Source organism: Microtus pennsylvanicus, chromosome 9 (genome assembly GCF_037038515.1).
Source record: "Microtus pennsylvanicus isolate mMicPen1 chromosome 9, mMicPen1.hap1, whole genome shotgun sequence".
Classification (NCBI taxonomy): Eukaryota; Metazoa; Chordata; class Mammalia; order Rodentia; family Cricetidae; genus Microtus; species Microtus pennsylvanicus.
Window position 1 is genome coordinate 44,785,650 of NC_134587.1, and position 14,688 is coordinate 44,800,337.

The 14,688-nt window shown below is 42.6% G+C and overlaps 1 protein-coding gene across 2 annotated transcripts in view; it reads left to right on the forward strand.

Moving 5' to 3' along the window:
* Nup188 (nucleoporin 188) overlaps nucleotides 1–14,688 on the forward strand; it is a 53,290-nt gene that overhangs the window by 15,827 nt on the left and 22,775 nt on the right. For both annotated transcript variants that reach the window (XM_075985704.1, XM_075985705.1), the window contains 10 exons: nucleotides 177–221; nucleotides 1,608–1,700; nucleotides 1,830–1,949; nucleotides 4,815–5,026; nucleotides 6,397–6,511; nucleotides 7,241–7,441; nucleotides 9,588–9,677; nucleotides 11,148–11,213; nucleotides 12,923–13,042; nucleotides 13,683–13,809. In XM_075985704.1, coding sequence (XP_075841819.1) covers nucleotides 177–221; nucleotides 1,608–1,700; nucleotides 1,830–1,949; nucleotides 4,815–5,026; nucleotides 6,397–6,511; nucleotides 7,241–7,441; nucleotides 9,588–9,677; nucleotides 11,148–11,213; nucleotides 12,923–13,042; nucleotides 13,683–13,809 — 1,189 coding nt within the window. The remainder of the gene's footprint in view (nucleotides 1–176; nucleotides 222–1,607; nucleotides 1,701–1,829; nucleotides 1,950–4,814; nucleotides 5,027–6,396; nucleotides 6,512–7,240; nucleotides 7,442–9,587; nucleotides 9,678–11,147; nucleotides 11,214–12,922; nucleotides 13,043–13,682; nucleotides 13,810–14,688) is intronic.

The window sequence follows — 14,688 nt, forward strand, 5'->3', positions numbered from 1 at the left end:
CAGACCAGAGAGAAAGGATTTGAGCATCTGTTAGGTTAGACTTGACTTAAACATAAGGTAGAAATGTTTACAGAAATGAAATAGGTGGGTCGTCATGAAGGGTGTGCTGCATCTTTTTCTTTGCCAGTTGAATTCTGCCTGTAAGACAGCCTCTTGACTGTTCTGTTTTCCTTCAGACTGTTCTGCAAGATGAGAGGCAGAGCCAGGCCTTAACCCTGAAGGTAAGCAGTAATTGCTGTTTCATTCTTTGGTAGACAGTTGTGTGACAGATCCTAGATCCGTTCTTTTCTTTTCCTTTTTTTCTTTCTTTTTTTTTTTCAGGCAGGGTCTTAGTCTTACTGTGTATTCCTGGTTTGCCTGGAATTTACTATGTAGGCCAGGCTGGCATAGAACTTAATTAGATTCACCTACTTCTGTCTCCTGGATAGTACTGGATAGTAAAGGCATGTGACAACACATCCACCTTCCATGACTTATTTCTTGACTTATGACTTATTTTTCCCCCAGTGGAGGGGTGTTGTAGAATATTACTTTAACTATGTAATGATGTGTTATATTTGTTTATGTTGCAGAATATTACTTTAACTATGGAAAGCTGTGTCACATTTTTTAATGCTGCATTTGTTTAGTTATCTAAAGAAGATGTGCTGCTCTTTGCCTTGCTTGCCTAAGGCACCTGATTGGTCTAATATAAAACTGAAAAGCCATTGGCTAAGCAGTAGAAGGATAGGCAGGGCTGGTGGGCAGAGAGAATAAGTAGGGGGAAGAATCTAGGCTGTAGAGAGAAAAGAGAATGAGGGAGGAGAGAGAGTTGCCCAGTGTTAGTAAGTCTGGAAGAAGAAAGTAGGACATAGAGAAAGAAAAAGATAAAAAGCTTCAAGGCAAAATGTAGATGAAGAGAAAAAGGTTAAATTAAGTTATAAGAGCTAATGGGACAAGCATAAGAAAGGCTGAGCGTTCATAACTAATATATCTCCGTGTCATGATGTGAGGGTCTGGCAGTATGAGAAATCATGCCATGGAGGGGTATTGCTTAGTTCAATTGTTTACATTTTTGTGATTGCTGATATTCATTAGATTTTTCTGTTCAGGTTTTTAAATGTTTTTTTAGGACCTGAAGGTGGCTCAGTGGTTAAGAACATTTGCTGCTTTTCCAGAGGACCCAAGATGGGTTCCTTGAACTCATAGGGCAACTCACAAATGCCTATAGTTCCAGCTCTAGAACATTCATTGCCCTCCTCTTTCCTCTGACCTTGGTAGGCACCTGTGCATATATGATATATACATATGTGCACACAATACAAATAGAATGAAAGAAATTTTAAAGTATTTATTGTGTATGCCTTCATAGCAAGCATTCAGAGGTCAGAGGACCACTTGTGAGACTTGGCTCTCCTCTTCCACCATGTGGATGCAGTTGGTTTGTGATTGGGACCTTTGCCCACGGAGCCATCTTTCTTGTTTGTGATCAGGACCTTCACCCACGGAGCCATCTTTCTTCCCTCCTTGCACATTTTTGGAGGATCTGGTTGTCAGGAGTTGTAAACTTGAGTCTCTTTGCAAGAGTGAGATACTGATTTTGAAACTTTGTGGGTTTTGTCCCCTAGATTGCAGATTATTATTATGAAGAAAGAACCTGCATTCTTCGTTGTGTCTTACATCTTCTGACTTATTTCCAGGATGAACGGCATCCCTATAGGGTAAGCTTGCTCGGTGTGCTTTGTTCTCTATATCCTTGTTCTTCAGGTTTAAATAATTTCATATCACTTGTATTCACCTGAATGTTTATTTTTTATTCTACATGTGTGTTACGCATTCTGGGGTTTAAGGCTGAATATGCAGACTGTGTTGACAAACTGGAGAAGGAACTAGTTGTAAAATACAGACAGCAATTTGAAGAGCTGTACCGAATGGAAGCACCGACCTGGGAGACGCATGGCAATCTAATGGTACGTAGTACTTATGCTCATCTCTAGCTCGGAGAGTACCACGCCGTGTTCAGGGGTCCATAGCAGGGCTATAGAGCTGAGTACAAGTGCGGTTCGTCAGACCAGAGGGAATGTGTCAGAACAGAACGTTGATTAATGCTCCCTGGTTCTGAACCTTTTCCTTGGTCCATTGCCCCCCCTTATTTTTCCATTTCTTTTTCTTTCCTCATTCATCTTAGAATTATAGTGTTAAAACCCACCCCACCCCCTTTGTTTTTTATTCTATTACCTAAAATATTCTCTTAGTAGTTAATAGAATTCTAAATCCAAGATTTGATCTGATCTTCTCTTTTTGGGGGGTCAGAGAGAGGACAGGATTGAGACAAGGTCTTACTCTGTAGCCCAATCCAGGCTGATCTGGACCTCATAGTATCTCCCTGCCTTGGCCTCCCAGGTAGATAAAATTGTTTTGTTTTGTTTTTTCAAAACAGGGTTTTTCAGTATTGCCCTGCCTGTCCTGAAACTTGCTCTATAGACCATGCTGACCTCAAACCTCACAGCCTGTCTTTGCCTCCAGTGCTGGGATTAAAGGGGTGTGCCACCATTACCTGGCTAGCTTTAATTTCTTTTTTTTTTTTCTGGGGGGTATACAACATTCACTTTATTGATCCCAGGGTGGGCCGGGAAAAACTGGGAAGCCTGGCTGACTCACTGCAGCAGCCTCTTTCTTTGTGGGAAGGCTCCAGAGCTGGCATCAGGTGAGCCATCTCATGACTGGGGCAGTAGTGACCAACACGGAGTCTTCAACCTCATCACCCCCTAGCTTTAATTTCTGTATGATCATTTTCTACTATGTATAATATTAGTCTGATCATTTTATCCTAAATTTCCAGCCAGGGCTTGTCTTGAACTCCTAATCTTTCAGTTTCCACCACCCAAGTGCTGGGATTATAGGCAGCACCTACCACACCAAGATACTGTTTTTTTAGTTGTTTGGAAAACAATACATTAACATTTAAAACATGTCTCGCTGAGGGTGCTATTCAGTGGTAGAAAACTTTCCAACATGGTTGAGGTCCTAGTTTCAATATCTAGCACAGCAAAACAAAGAAAAACATCAACAAAAACAGATGCTAATGGTTATGATGTGCTGGCCTGTCACCTGGGTACCCTGTCCCTTTGAGAGACAAGCCCTGCCCACTCCCAACCCCCTTTACTACCAAGACAAGCTGATCTCCCGCCTCCTCCTTCCAGTACTCTCTTTTCGTCCTTCTGAAGAGGTGGCTGCTACCTGTCTCCTCCCCTCTCTGTCCTCCCCCCACTTTTCTCTCCTTCCCTCTTTCCCTGTCCCCTCCATAATCCACTAAATAAACTCTATACCCAAACTCCCTCTGCATGGTGTATCTGTCTGTCTCTCACCCGCCATGTCCCCACTGAGGCCTCAGGTGACCCGCTGCGGTCCCTCGTGGCACAGACCTTCCCCTCCACCCCAATATCTGCAAAAAGAATAACACTAATTATTTAAAATACCTGATATAAGAAAAGTGCTCAGGCCTGACTTGGTAGTATAGGTCTGAAATACAAGGTGATTAGAAGGCAGAAGTATTGTTCTTTCAAGGACTGGTCTGGGCTGCAGACTGAGTTACTTAAATAACTTAACAAGACCCTGTTTCAGTGGTATAGCACTTGGCAAGCAGGTACATGAGGACTTGATTTGATGCCGAATGTCTCTAATGATTGTTCCATGGTTTATTGCCCACCATGGGATCTTTATTGGTGAACATACTATGTTCATGTCTTCTTGACAGTTGTAGTATGTAGTGATCTATAAATACCGGGTGCTGGATGTTGTCCAGATCATTTGTTTGCCGACTGTTCTTGCCAAATTGTCCTGTAGGTTTTATAAGCATGATTATGTTAGCGAAGATTGGTAAGAGACTAGATGTGGCGCACACTCGTAATCGTAGCACTTGGGAAGCAGAGTACAAGAATTGGGGGTTCAGGATCAGCCTCAGCTATATAGTAAGTTCAAGGCTAGCCTGGACAACATGATCTGTCCCTCTCACACACACACATATTCTCACACCCTGGACAACATGGAACTGTTAAACATACCCCAAGGTATTCTTCCAAGTGGACTCTGAAATTACATTTATATGCAGGGAATTCTTTTTTTTTTTTTTTTTTGGTTTTTTTTTTTTTTTGGTTTTTCGAGACAGGGTTTCTCTGTGGCTTTGGAGCCTGTCCTGGAACTAGCTCTGTAGACCAGGCTGGTCTCGAACTCACAGAGATCCACCTGCCTCTGCCTCCCGAGTGCTGGGATTAAAGGCATGCGCCACCATCGCCCGGCCATGCAGGGAATTCTATATAACATTAAAAAGAAGTGACTAGTTAAATACTGTATGGCAAATCTGCTAAATGCATCTGTGAAAAGAAGTGGAAAGTATACTGTCATAGGAAGTTTTCCTTGAGGCATTGTTAAATAAAAAAGGTAAGTTGCCAAGTTATTTATGTAATGTGTTACTTGGTTTAGAGAGAGAATATAGGCTGAATCAGCCATTACATTTGACACACTGCTCCATTGCTATTTCCAGGACCATGCACCGAAGCTACAGGGAAACCCTGTCTCGAAAAAAAATAAAAAAAAAATAAAAAAAAAAAGAATAGCATTTTTAGAGATTGATGTTGTGGTACATTCCTTTTTAATTTCAGCACTTGGAGTGTGAGTTGGAGGTCAGCCTAGTCTACAAAACCAGTTCCAGGCTAGCCAGGGATACTTAGTCAGACCTTTTCTATATTTAAAAAGAGAAAAAACTGGAAAGAAAGAAAAAGGTAATTTGTTTTCTAGTCTTAACTTTGTCTTCCATGTTCTCTATATTGGTGCAGACTGAGCGCCAGGTGTCTCGATGGTTTGTTCAGTGCCTCCGGGAGCAGTCCATGCTGCTAGAAATTATTTTCCTCTATTACGCATACTTCGAGATGGCACCTAGTGACCTACTGGTACTAACCAAGATGTTCAAGGAGCAAGGATTTGGTAGTAGGCAGACCAATAGACACCTGGTGGATGAAACCATGGATCCTTTTGTAGATCGGATTGGGTGAGTCTGCTTGAGTTGTGGTTTATGAAACTTGCAGTGTTTAGACCATTGGTATTGGAGTGGCTCTGTCAAGATGGAGAGTTAAGGTTGTCCTTTTCATTGAGTGGGTAGGGAGGGGGGTGCATGTGCTCACGTGTTCCTGTTCATAGTCTGTCATTAAGGGACTTGTTCTCTTAAAACTTTCCTATTCTTTTTTTTATTTTAACATTTAATTTTGCTTTTGTAAAAAGAATGTGTGTTTTGTGTATGAGTGTTTTACTGTCATGTATGTGTGTGTACTATTTGTGTGGCTGGTGCCTATGGAAGCAACAAGAAGGCATTGAATCCCCTGAAATTGGTGTTCAATTGGTTGTGAGCCACCATTTGAGTGCTGGGAACTGAACAGGGTCCTCTGGAAGAGCAGCAAGTGCTTTTAGCTGCTGAGCCATCTCATTACCCCAAAAACATCCTTTTTGTTGGTTTGTTTTTCAAGACAGGATTTCTCAGTGTAGCCCACGCTGTTCTAGAACACGCTCTGTAGAACAGGCTGGCCTTGAACACAGGAATCCCCTTGTCTCTGCCTCCCAAGTGTTGGGATTAAGTGTGCACCTCCATGCCCAGCAAAGACATTCTGTTTTAATCAAGATTTTTTTTAAAAGATTTTATTTATTATATATAGTCTTCTGCCTCCATGTACACCTGCAGGCCAGAAGAGGGCACCAGATCTTACTACAGATGGTTGTGAGCCACCATGTGGTTGCTGGGACTTGAACTCCAGACCTCTGGAAGAGCAGTCAGTGCTCTTAATCTCTGAGCCATCTCTCCAGCCCCCCTTCTGTTTTAATCTAAGAGGGTCATTCATCCATTCAACAGGAGTACTTTCTGAGCAGCTCCTGGAGGCACAGTGCAAGTGCCTTGATGACACTGATAAGCAAGATGCGTATTCTTTGTCTTCTGTGAAATCACTGTCTGTAGCCTTTGAATTTATTTTTTCTGTACTGCCTTGGATATATCTATACGTTGAGACCTAGTTTCTCAGTGAGTGAGAGATGGGTCAGGTGTAGGTTGTAGCTATGGAAACCTTCAGTGCTAGTTCTGAGCTGCCCTGAATAATAGACATAGCCACAGGTCAGTGTCAAGTCCTTGAAATTGAGATATGCTGGAAACAGGAGCATAAAGTACATTCCAAGGGTCTGAGATGCAACTTGAGTCGTGGAATACATGCTTGGCACACACAGGCCCTGGGTTTGGTCCTCTGTCTTTAAAAGCTAGTGATAGCAAAGAATGTGAAAAGACTCATTAATAACTATTGATATTGAGTGTCTTACATCTTCAGTTCAGCAGATTCAGAAAACCATGAATGAGACTGTGGTGTGGTTTGTCCCTTCCAGGTACTTCAGTGCCCTTATCCTAGTGGAGGGCATGGATATCGAGTCCTTGCACAAGTATGCCTTGGATGACAGAAGAGAGCTGCACCAGTTTGCTCAAGATGGGCTTATTTGTCAGGTGAACTTGGAATAACATTTTTTTTTTCGGGTGGTTTATAGTTTTTTTTTTTGTTGTTGTTGTTGTTGTTTTGTTTTGGGGGCGGTTAGAGACAGGGTTTCTATGTGTAACAGCCCTAGCTGTCCTGGAATTAGCTCTGTAGCCCAGGCTGGCATCGAACTCACAGAGATCTGCCTGCCTCTGCCTCCCGAGTGTTGGGATTAAAGGCGTGCGCCACCATCGCCCAGCAGTTTATAGTTAGCCTGAACTATCCTGATGCACAGCATTTTTAGTTCTATATTTGTAATCAGGTCTGGGAGAAGTCAGAGTTATTGTGCAGAGATGATAATTGATTCTGCAATAGGGAGTAGAGTCACTAACAGGTAGCCCCAGGACAAAACCGTTGGCATTATGGACGTTTGTGGGGTTTGTGCAAAAGAAAAAGATGAATACTGACTTAGAATGAGTAGAAAGACAGAAAGTGAGAATCATGCAAAGTTCAAGAAGTATTAGGTTGATAACTTCTAATTCTCTATTTGAACATGGATTTTGAAGTTTTAAACTTAGATTATAACAAAATCAGTAGAGAGAATTGTGGTGAAGTAGGAGTGATCGGGTGTATCAGCAAGGTGGTTGGGGTGAAGATGTGTGCAGTGTTGGTGCAGGAGAAGCTTGCTGAGATTGACAGCATGCCTGACTGGATCTGGACCTCTCCTTTTCATATACACACATGTTTTCTACCCTCATTAGGATATGGATCGTGTGATGTTGACCTTGGGAGACATTCCACATCATGCCCCTGTACTTTTGGCCTGGGCTCTCCTCCGTCACACACTGAACCCTGAAGAGACCAGCGGTGTGATCAGGAAGATAGGCGGCACAGCCATCCAGCTGAACGTGTTTCAGTACTTGACTCGACTGCTTCGGTCACTGGCCAGTGGGGGAAATGACGTGAGTTGTATATGAGGACAGAAGGCCTGGAGAACAATGGCAACTGTGACTTGGGTTGTTGTGATTTTTATTCTTTATTGAGATAGAATCTCAGTATATTGCCCTGGCTGGCCTTGAACTCACGGCCTCCTGCTGTAGCCTCTCACGGACTGGAATTGCAGGCATACACCACTGTGCCAGCTTTGTAACAAAGTTTTCCCTGGCATTTGTAGGTGGTCGACAGTGTACTCGGCAATCCCCAGTGGCATCTTAGTCTTTATAGCACAGGTCTGCTTGGAGTACCATCTGACTTACACATTAGAAAACCCAGGAAGGTGTAATTTCTCCCAAGCAGTAATACTGAGCAAATAGTAAACAGTTTGAATTGATGATGATTTGACTCTTGACCTGTGGGTCCAGAACCCTTTAGGGGTTCAGTGACCCTTTCACAGGGGTCATTGACCACCAGAAAGCACAGATATTTATACTATGATTCATTACAGTAGCAAAATTACAGTTATGAAGATAGCAATAAAATAATTTTATGGTTGGGAGTCATCACAACCTCAGGACCTATATTAAAGGGTTGCACATTAGGAAGCTGAGAGAACCACTGTTCTAGAGTGTGACTGGGAACTCAGAGAATGAGTGAGAAACTTCTGAGACTTGATTGGGGTTCAGATAGAGTTCGCCTGGTTTATTGAGTCAACTCATACGGATGTGCTAAAGTGAGACATGAGGAACAGGCTCAGTGGTCAGGTGCTTACCTAGCATGCATCTGGCCTGGAATTAATCTGCACCGCCAAACAAACAAACAAACAAATAAATACAATTTAAGAAAGCAAAATGAAAATGGAGTTTTGGAGGTTGTAATTATTGGTTTTTTTTCCCTACTGAGTAGGAGACTGTTCATGGAAGAACTTCTTCACAGATGTTTGTAGCATCATTGTCACAATTACCTGCATAGTGGCCAGAATATAGAACTAGGTAAATGCCCTTTAGTAGTTACAAGTAAACTCTGACAGTAGGACAGTGGACAGCTCTTCACTGTTAAGAAGAAGCCATGAGAAAACATGGAATAGGGCTGTAGATACCGCTCCGTTATACAACACTCATCTAGCATACGTGAAACCCTGGGTTTGAGTCCTAGTTATCCTGGCCCATGCCCCATTGAAAAATAGACAGAGAATTCTGATGCATACATATTCCTAAGTAAAAAAAAGTATATTTGAGAAAGCCACATAGTGTATGTTTCTAGCAGTGTAACATGCTGGGAAGTGTCACATGAGCAACTGCTGCCAAGGATGAGTTGGGAGGAAGGAGACGAATAAGCCACATGGGATTTTTAGGACAGTATGACAGCTCTGTCTGGTGTCAGCCGATAGTTGCTCTGAAAGCTACTCTTTGGGGCTGGGGACTAAGCTTAGTAGAGTATGAGCCCAGCCATTGTTCCATGAGACCTTAGATTCAAACCCTGGACCACAGAATTTTAAAAAAGAAATTTGCTGGACTGGAGAGATGGCTCAGAGATTAAGAGAACTGACTGTTGTTCCAGAGGTCCTGGGTTCAATTCTCAGCAACCACATGATGGCTCACGGCCATCTATAATGAGATCTGGTGCCCAGCACACTATATACATAATAAATAAATTAAAAAAAAAAGAAATTTGTGTGCCAGGCGGTGGTGGTACACACCCTTGATCCAAGCACATGGAAGGCAGGGGCAGGATCTCTTGAGTTTGAGGCCAGCTGGTCTATAGAGTGATTTCCAGGACAGTCTTGGCTACACAGAGAAACCCTGTCTCAAAACACAAACAAGATGAAAAAAGAAAAGAAAAGAAATTAGTTATAAAACGGAAACCAGCCATTAGGCAGCTCTCAGTACTGCAGGTTGGTAGATAGTGGTGTCTCATTTGAATTAGTTCATAGAGTCTTTAGTAGGTAGCTAGTCTCTTGGCTAGATGTGGTTTTCTTTTTATCCACAAAAACTCTGGTCATTTTGAGTTTGGTTTTATTCCTGTGTCCTAATCTCGTAACTAAATTAGAAAAATTATTAAAGTTTATGATTCCTTTTACATTTGTTTTCAAGGACTCTATTGCTATGCAGGCTGAGTCTTGGAAAGAGTTGTGTTCCTCAGATTTAGTCACTCACTCCTTTGTCATTCTAGTGCACCACGAGCACCGCTTGCATGTGTGTCTACGGCCTCCTCTCCTTCGCTCTGACCTCATTGGAGCTCCACACGCTGGGCAATCAACAGGTCAGTAATTGGCTTTCCTTAGGCTTCCTGACTGCCCCACATTTACACTCCAGTCATGACACTGCCCCTCAGATCTCATCCATCTTGTTTCGTTCCTTACTATTTGTTTTCTTTTATTATTGTATGAATGATGTAAATTATAACAAGTTCAGAAAGTGATAGAAAAGATATAATCCTATCACAGGATGAAATTATATTATTACATATATTTATATATTATGTGTATAATACACACACACATATTCTGTTAGCAGTTGGATTTGTCCTTTCCATTTTACACACAGATACTCTAAATTCTAATATAATTCTGTATTAGAATCATGGTATGTATATATGAAATTAGCTCTGGGTTACTGATTATACCTAGTATGTAAATAGTTATGCTATCATGTACAGAGAATAACTATAGAGGAAAGGTGCATGTTTGATACACAGACATGATTCTTTGTCCTGTCTCCTTGTATTTTGAGATGTAGTCTCATTTTATAGTCAGGTGGGACCAAGGCTGGGCAGCCCAGACTGCTCTCAACCTCCCACATGGTGCAGACACTTTCCTCAATGGTTTTGGTTCATGGTTGGCTGAGACTGTGGATGTACAGCCTGACAATTTAAGAAACCACTGACAGGCGAGCTGATACTGCCTGCTTGCGTATGTATTTTGGTGTTTTTGTTTTCTTTGTTTTGTTATGGAACTGGTTCTCACTGTATCGCTGGATGGTCTGGAACTTGGTTTGTAGACCAGGCTGGCTCTGCACTCAGAGATTTGCTTGTCTCTGCCTCCTGAGTGCTGGGATTCAAAGTAGGCACTACCTCTCCTGTCCACTGTGTGTGACATTGCTCGAGGGGTTCAGAGGTCAGTAGTAACTACTGAGAGTATAGGTGTGCACACCATTTCTAGCTTTACTCTTTGAAAATTTTTTAATTTAAAATTATAAAAAATGATTTTAAAATAATTTTATCGTATGTAGATACATGGTATATGTGTGCATGCATGTGCATGAGCAGTTGTTTCAGTGTAGTGGTCAGAGGGCAACTTTTCAGTCAGTTCTCCCTCCCACCATTACATGAATTCTGGGTTGTCAGGCTTGTGGAGCAGTGTTTCCCTCTCAACTACATCTGCGGCTCCCTAAAGCTTTTTTTTTTTTTTTTTAATGTGCATTGGTATTTTGTCTGTGTGAGGCTGTCAGATTCCCTGGAACTGGAGTTGTAGACAGTTGTGAACTCCCATGTGGGTGCTGTGCTGGGAATTGCACCGGAGTCCTCTGGATTCCAGGACTGTCAAGGCTACACAGAGAAACCCTGTCTCAGAAAAAAAAAAAGGAAGGTGAATTTGTGAATCTGTTTGCAGATAAGATGTGCATGCCTCAGCCTCTCAAGTAGTGCGTAGCTCATAGGCATGCAGCACCGTGCCAGAACTGTAAGTCAGTAAAAAAGAAACTGGTTCATGCAACCATTTCCTCCTCTTCACAGGATGTGATTGACACAGCGTGTGAAGTCCTGGCAGACCCTTCTCTTCCGGAGCTGTTCTGGGGAACAGTAAGTATGTTGTAGGGACTTGTGCTGCGACAGTGTGTAGAGCGGTGGTTCTCAGCCCTCTAATACAGCTCCTCCTGTTGTGCTGGCCTACAACTGGATTAGGTTGTTCTCGTCAGACTTTCTTTGGATTACCAGTCCCCAAATAATGAAAGAGAGACTTTTTAATTATGAAAGCTTGACCTTAGCTCAGGCTTATTTTTAACTAGCTCTTATAAATTAAATTAACCCGTTTCTATTATTCTACATTTGCCACATGGCTCTTTACTGCTCCACAGTTCTGTACCTGACTCTATCCCAGTCTCCCTGGTGAAATCACCCCTCTTCCTTCCCAAGTCCCTCTCTGTCTGGGGGTCCCACCTTTTCTCTCCTGCCTAGCTATTGACTGTTCAGCTTTTTATTAAATCAACCAGGGAGCAATGACTCAGCCATTAGGAGCACTGACTGCTCTTCCAGAGGACCTGGGTTCGATTCCCAGCACCCACCTGCTGGCTCACAACTGTCTGTAACTACAGTTTCAAGAGAACCGACACCCATACACAAGCATACACACAGACAAAACACCAGTGCACATAAAAATAAAATTAAATAAACCAGTCAGATGCTTTAGGCAAGATAAAACAGCAACACGTCTTCACACAGTAAGATCAAATATCCTGCAATATCCAATCATAAAATTGTTTTCATTGTTACTTTATAATTAATTTTGTTACTGTTATAAACTGTAATGTGAAATGTCTGTTTCTGATGGTTTTAAGTGACCCCTGTGAAAGGGTCATTTGACCCCCCCCAAAGGTATTGTGACCCACAGGTTGAGAACTGCTGCTCCAGAGCCAACAGAATAGTCAAAACATTTGTGATAAGTTTTAGAGTTAATATTTGGAAGTTTAGGGTCCAGCTGCTAAGTTTCTTTTCATTTGTATCCCAGCTAGGTTGATCTGTTTATATGGCTTATGCCCTCCTTCCAGAGACACTGCTAACTCCTTGAGATGCTGTTACAAACCATGTTAAATTGGGCATCTGTGTTGCTTATGTGTGCTGGCTAAGTGTTGACATGGCTTGAGGTAGTTCTAACTTTAATAGAAGCATAGCCGAAGGAGTTACGTTGTCTGCCTAGAGAAGGGGTGGCCAGGAGGAGAGAACTGGATAGACAAGCAATCTCTTCAGGTCATGAATACTTTCATACCTTTTTTCAGTGGAATATGAAGGTGTTATGTTATTAAGAAATTGTTGTATATCTATGTAAAGGAAAGGTTATTGCTAGTTTTTTTTTAAAGATGTGAACTTAAAAAAATTTTTTTTTGCCAGGTGGTGGTTGTACACACCTTTATTCCCAGTACTGGGGAGGCAGAGGCAAGCAGATCTCTGTTTGAGGCCAACCAGTTCTATAGAGCAAGTTCTAGGACAGTCAAGGCTACACAGAGAAACCCTGTCTCAAAAACCAAAAGAAAAAGAAAAAAGAATTTTTAAAATTTTTGTTTTATTTGTGTGGATGTTATGTCTGTACACATCATGCAGCCTGTGGAGACCAGAAGAAGATGTTAGGTACTGGGATGGGGTTAGAGACCACTGAGCTGCCATGTCGGAGCTGGGTCTGCTGGAAGAGCAGTCAGTTTCTAACTGCCGAGCCATCCCTGCAGCCTCTCTTTCTAGATTTTGTTAGGATTGCTGGGCACTTGTGAAGAGGGATGACCTCTTCCTTTCCACCTCAGGAACCAACCTCTGGTCTTGGCATCATTCTGGACAGCGTGTGTGGGATGTTCCCCCATCTCCTTTCCCCACTTCTACAATTGCTGCGAGCCCTTGTGTCAGGAAAGTCCACCGCCAAAAAGGTGAGTGCTTTAGTCAGATCTCTGAAGGGAAGCCGGAGGTCCACTGTGACTCCTGGGTGCACTCTACATTGGAGTCCACTGCCGGGAAAAATGTTGTCTGAAACTGAACGAAAGATGCCAATTCATGGTGTCACCTCAGCTCCGTGTTTACATAAAAATGTTTTCACTAAGTCCTATTGGAGGTGCCATGAGAATAAGCGTGCAGTTGCCTGATACCTGCTTGGGAGAGGACAGTAAGTAGATTTAGGAGATGGGTATAAATGTGAGGAAGTGCTTTGTGCTTAGTGCCTCCCCATCTTCTGTAAGCCCTGATTTTGATTCCCAGCATTAGAGTGGGTGATAGATGAAAGAGAAAGGAGATGCAAGCAGAGAGAGACAACCGTGTGTGTGTGTGTGTGTGTAGGTAGGTAGGTAGGTAGGTAGGTAGGTAGGTAGGTAGGTAGTAAGGGGAGCTTGAGTTAGTTAAAGAATGGCAAGGCTTAACTGAGAAGAGCAGGAGGCAGTTCCAAGAAGAGCGAGTAGAATCTGGGAGAAGTAGTTTAGGGGACAAGCACATGTGGTCTGGCTTTAAAAAACTGCCATGGAACCCTTTTTTCTCATGAATGAGTGTATGACTGTGTTTCTTCCTGGGTGTTGGCAGGTATACAGTTTCCTGGATAAAATGTCCTTCTACAATGAACTTCATAAGCACAAGCCTCACGATGTGCTCTCTCATGAAGATGGAACTCTCTGGCGGAGGCAAACACCTAAACTCCTGTACCCTCTAGGTAAGACAGAGATGCTCTGCAGTAGCCCTGCTTCAGGGCATCCAGTCAGACCTAATGTTGGCTGGATCCTTTCATGTGACGTGCCATTCCTTCTCTTCCCACTCCTGTCATTTGTTGACAAAAAAGTTCATCTTGCAGTGCTGAGCTTGTTTATATGGTGGATTACATTGACAGATTTTTTTTTTTTTTTTTTTTTTTGTTTTTCGAGACAGGGTTTCTCTGTGGTTTTGGAGCCTGTCCTGGAACTAGCTCTTGTAGACCAGGCTGGTCTCGAACTCACAGAGATCCGCCTGCCTCTGCCTCCCGAGTGCTGGGATTAAAGGCGTGCGCCACCACCGCCCGGCTACATTGACAGATTTTTGTATGTTGAACCATCCCTGCATCTGTGGGATGAAGCTGACTTGGTCATGGTGGATGATGGTTCTGATGTGTTCTTGGATTCGATTTGCTAGTATTTTTTTAGTATTTTTACGTCAGTGTTCATGAGTGAGACTGGTCTGTAATTCTCTTTCTTAGTATTGTCTTTCTGTGGTTTGGGTATCAGGGTAATTGTAGCCTCATAGACGAGTTTGGCAATGTTCCCTCTGTTTCTGTTGTGTGGAATAATTTGAGGAGTATTGGTGTTAGTTCTTCTTTGAAAGTCTTGTAGAATTCTGAGCTGAAACCATCTGGTCCTGAACTTTTTTTGGTTGGGAGACTTTTGATGACTGGTGTTAAGATTTTAAATTGGGCTGACTGTGGTAGAGGTAAAGTGAGTTTGAGACCAGTTTGTGACATTCTACAGAGCTAGTTATAGGATAGCTGGGACATAGGAAGACCCTGCCTCAACAGGAAAAAGAAAGACTGGATTAGCAAACTGCATGGAAGAGATTGACATCC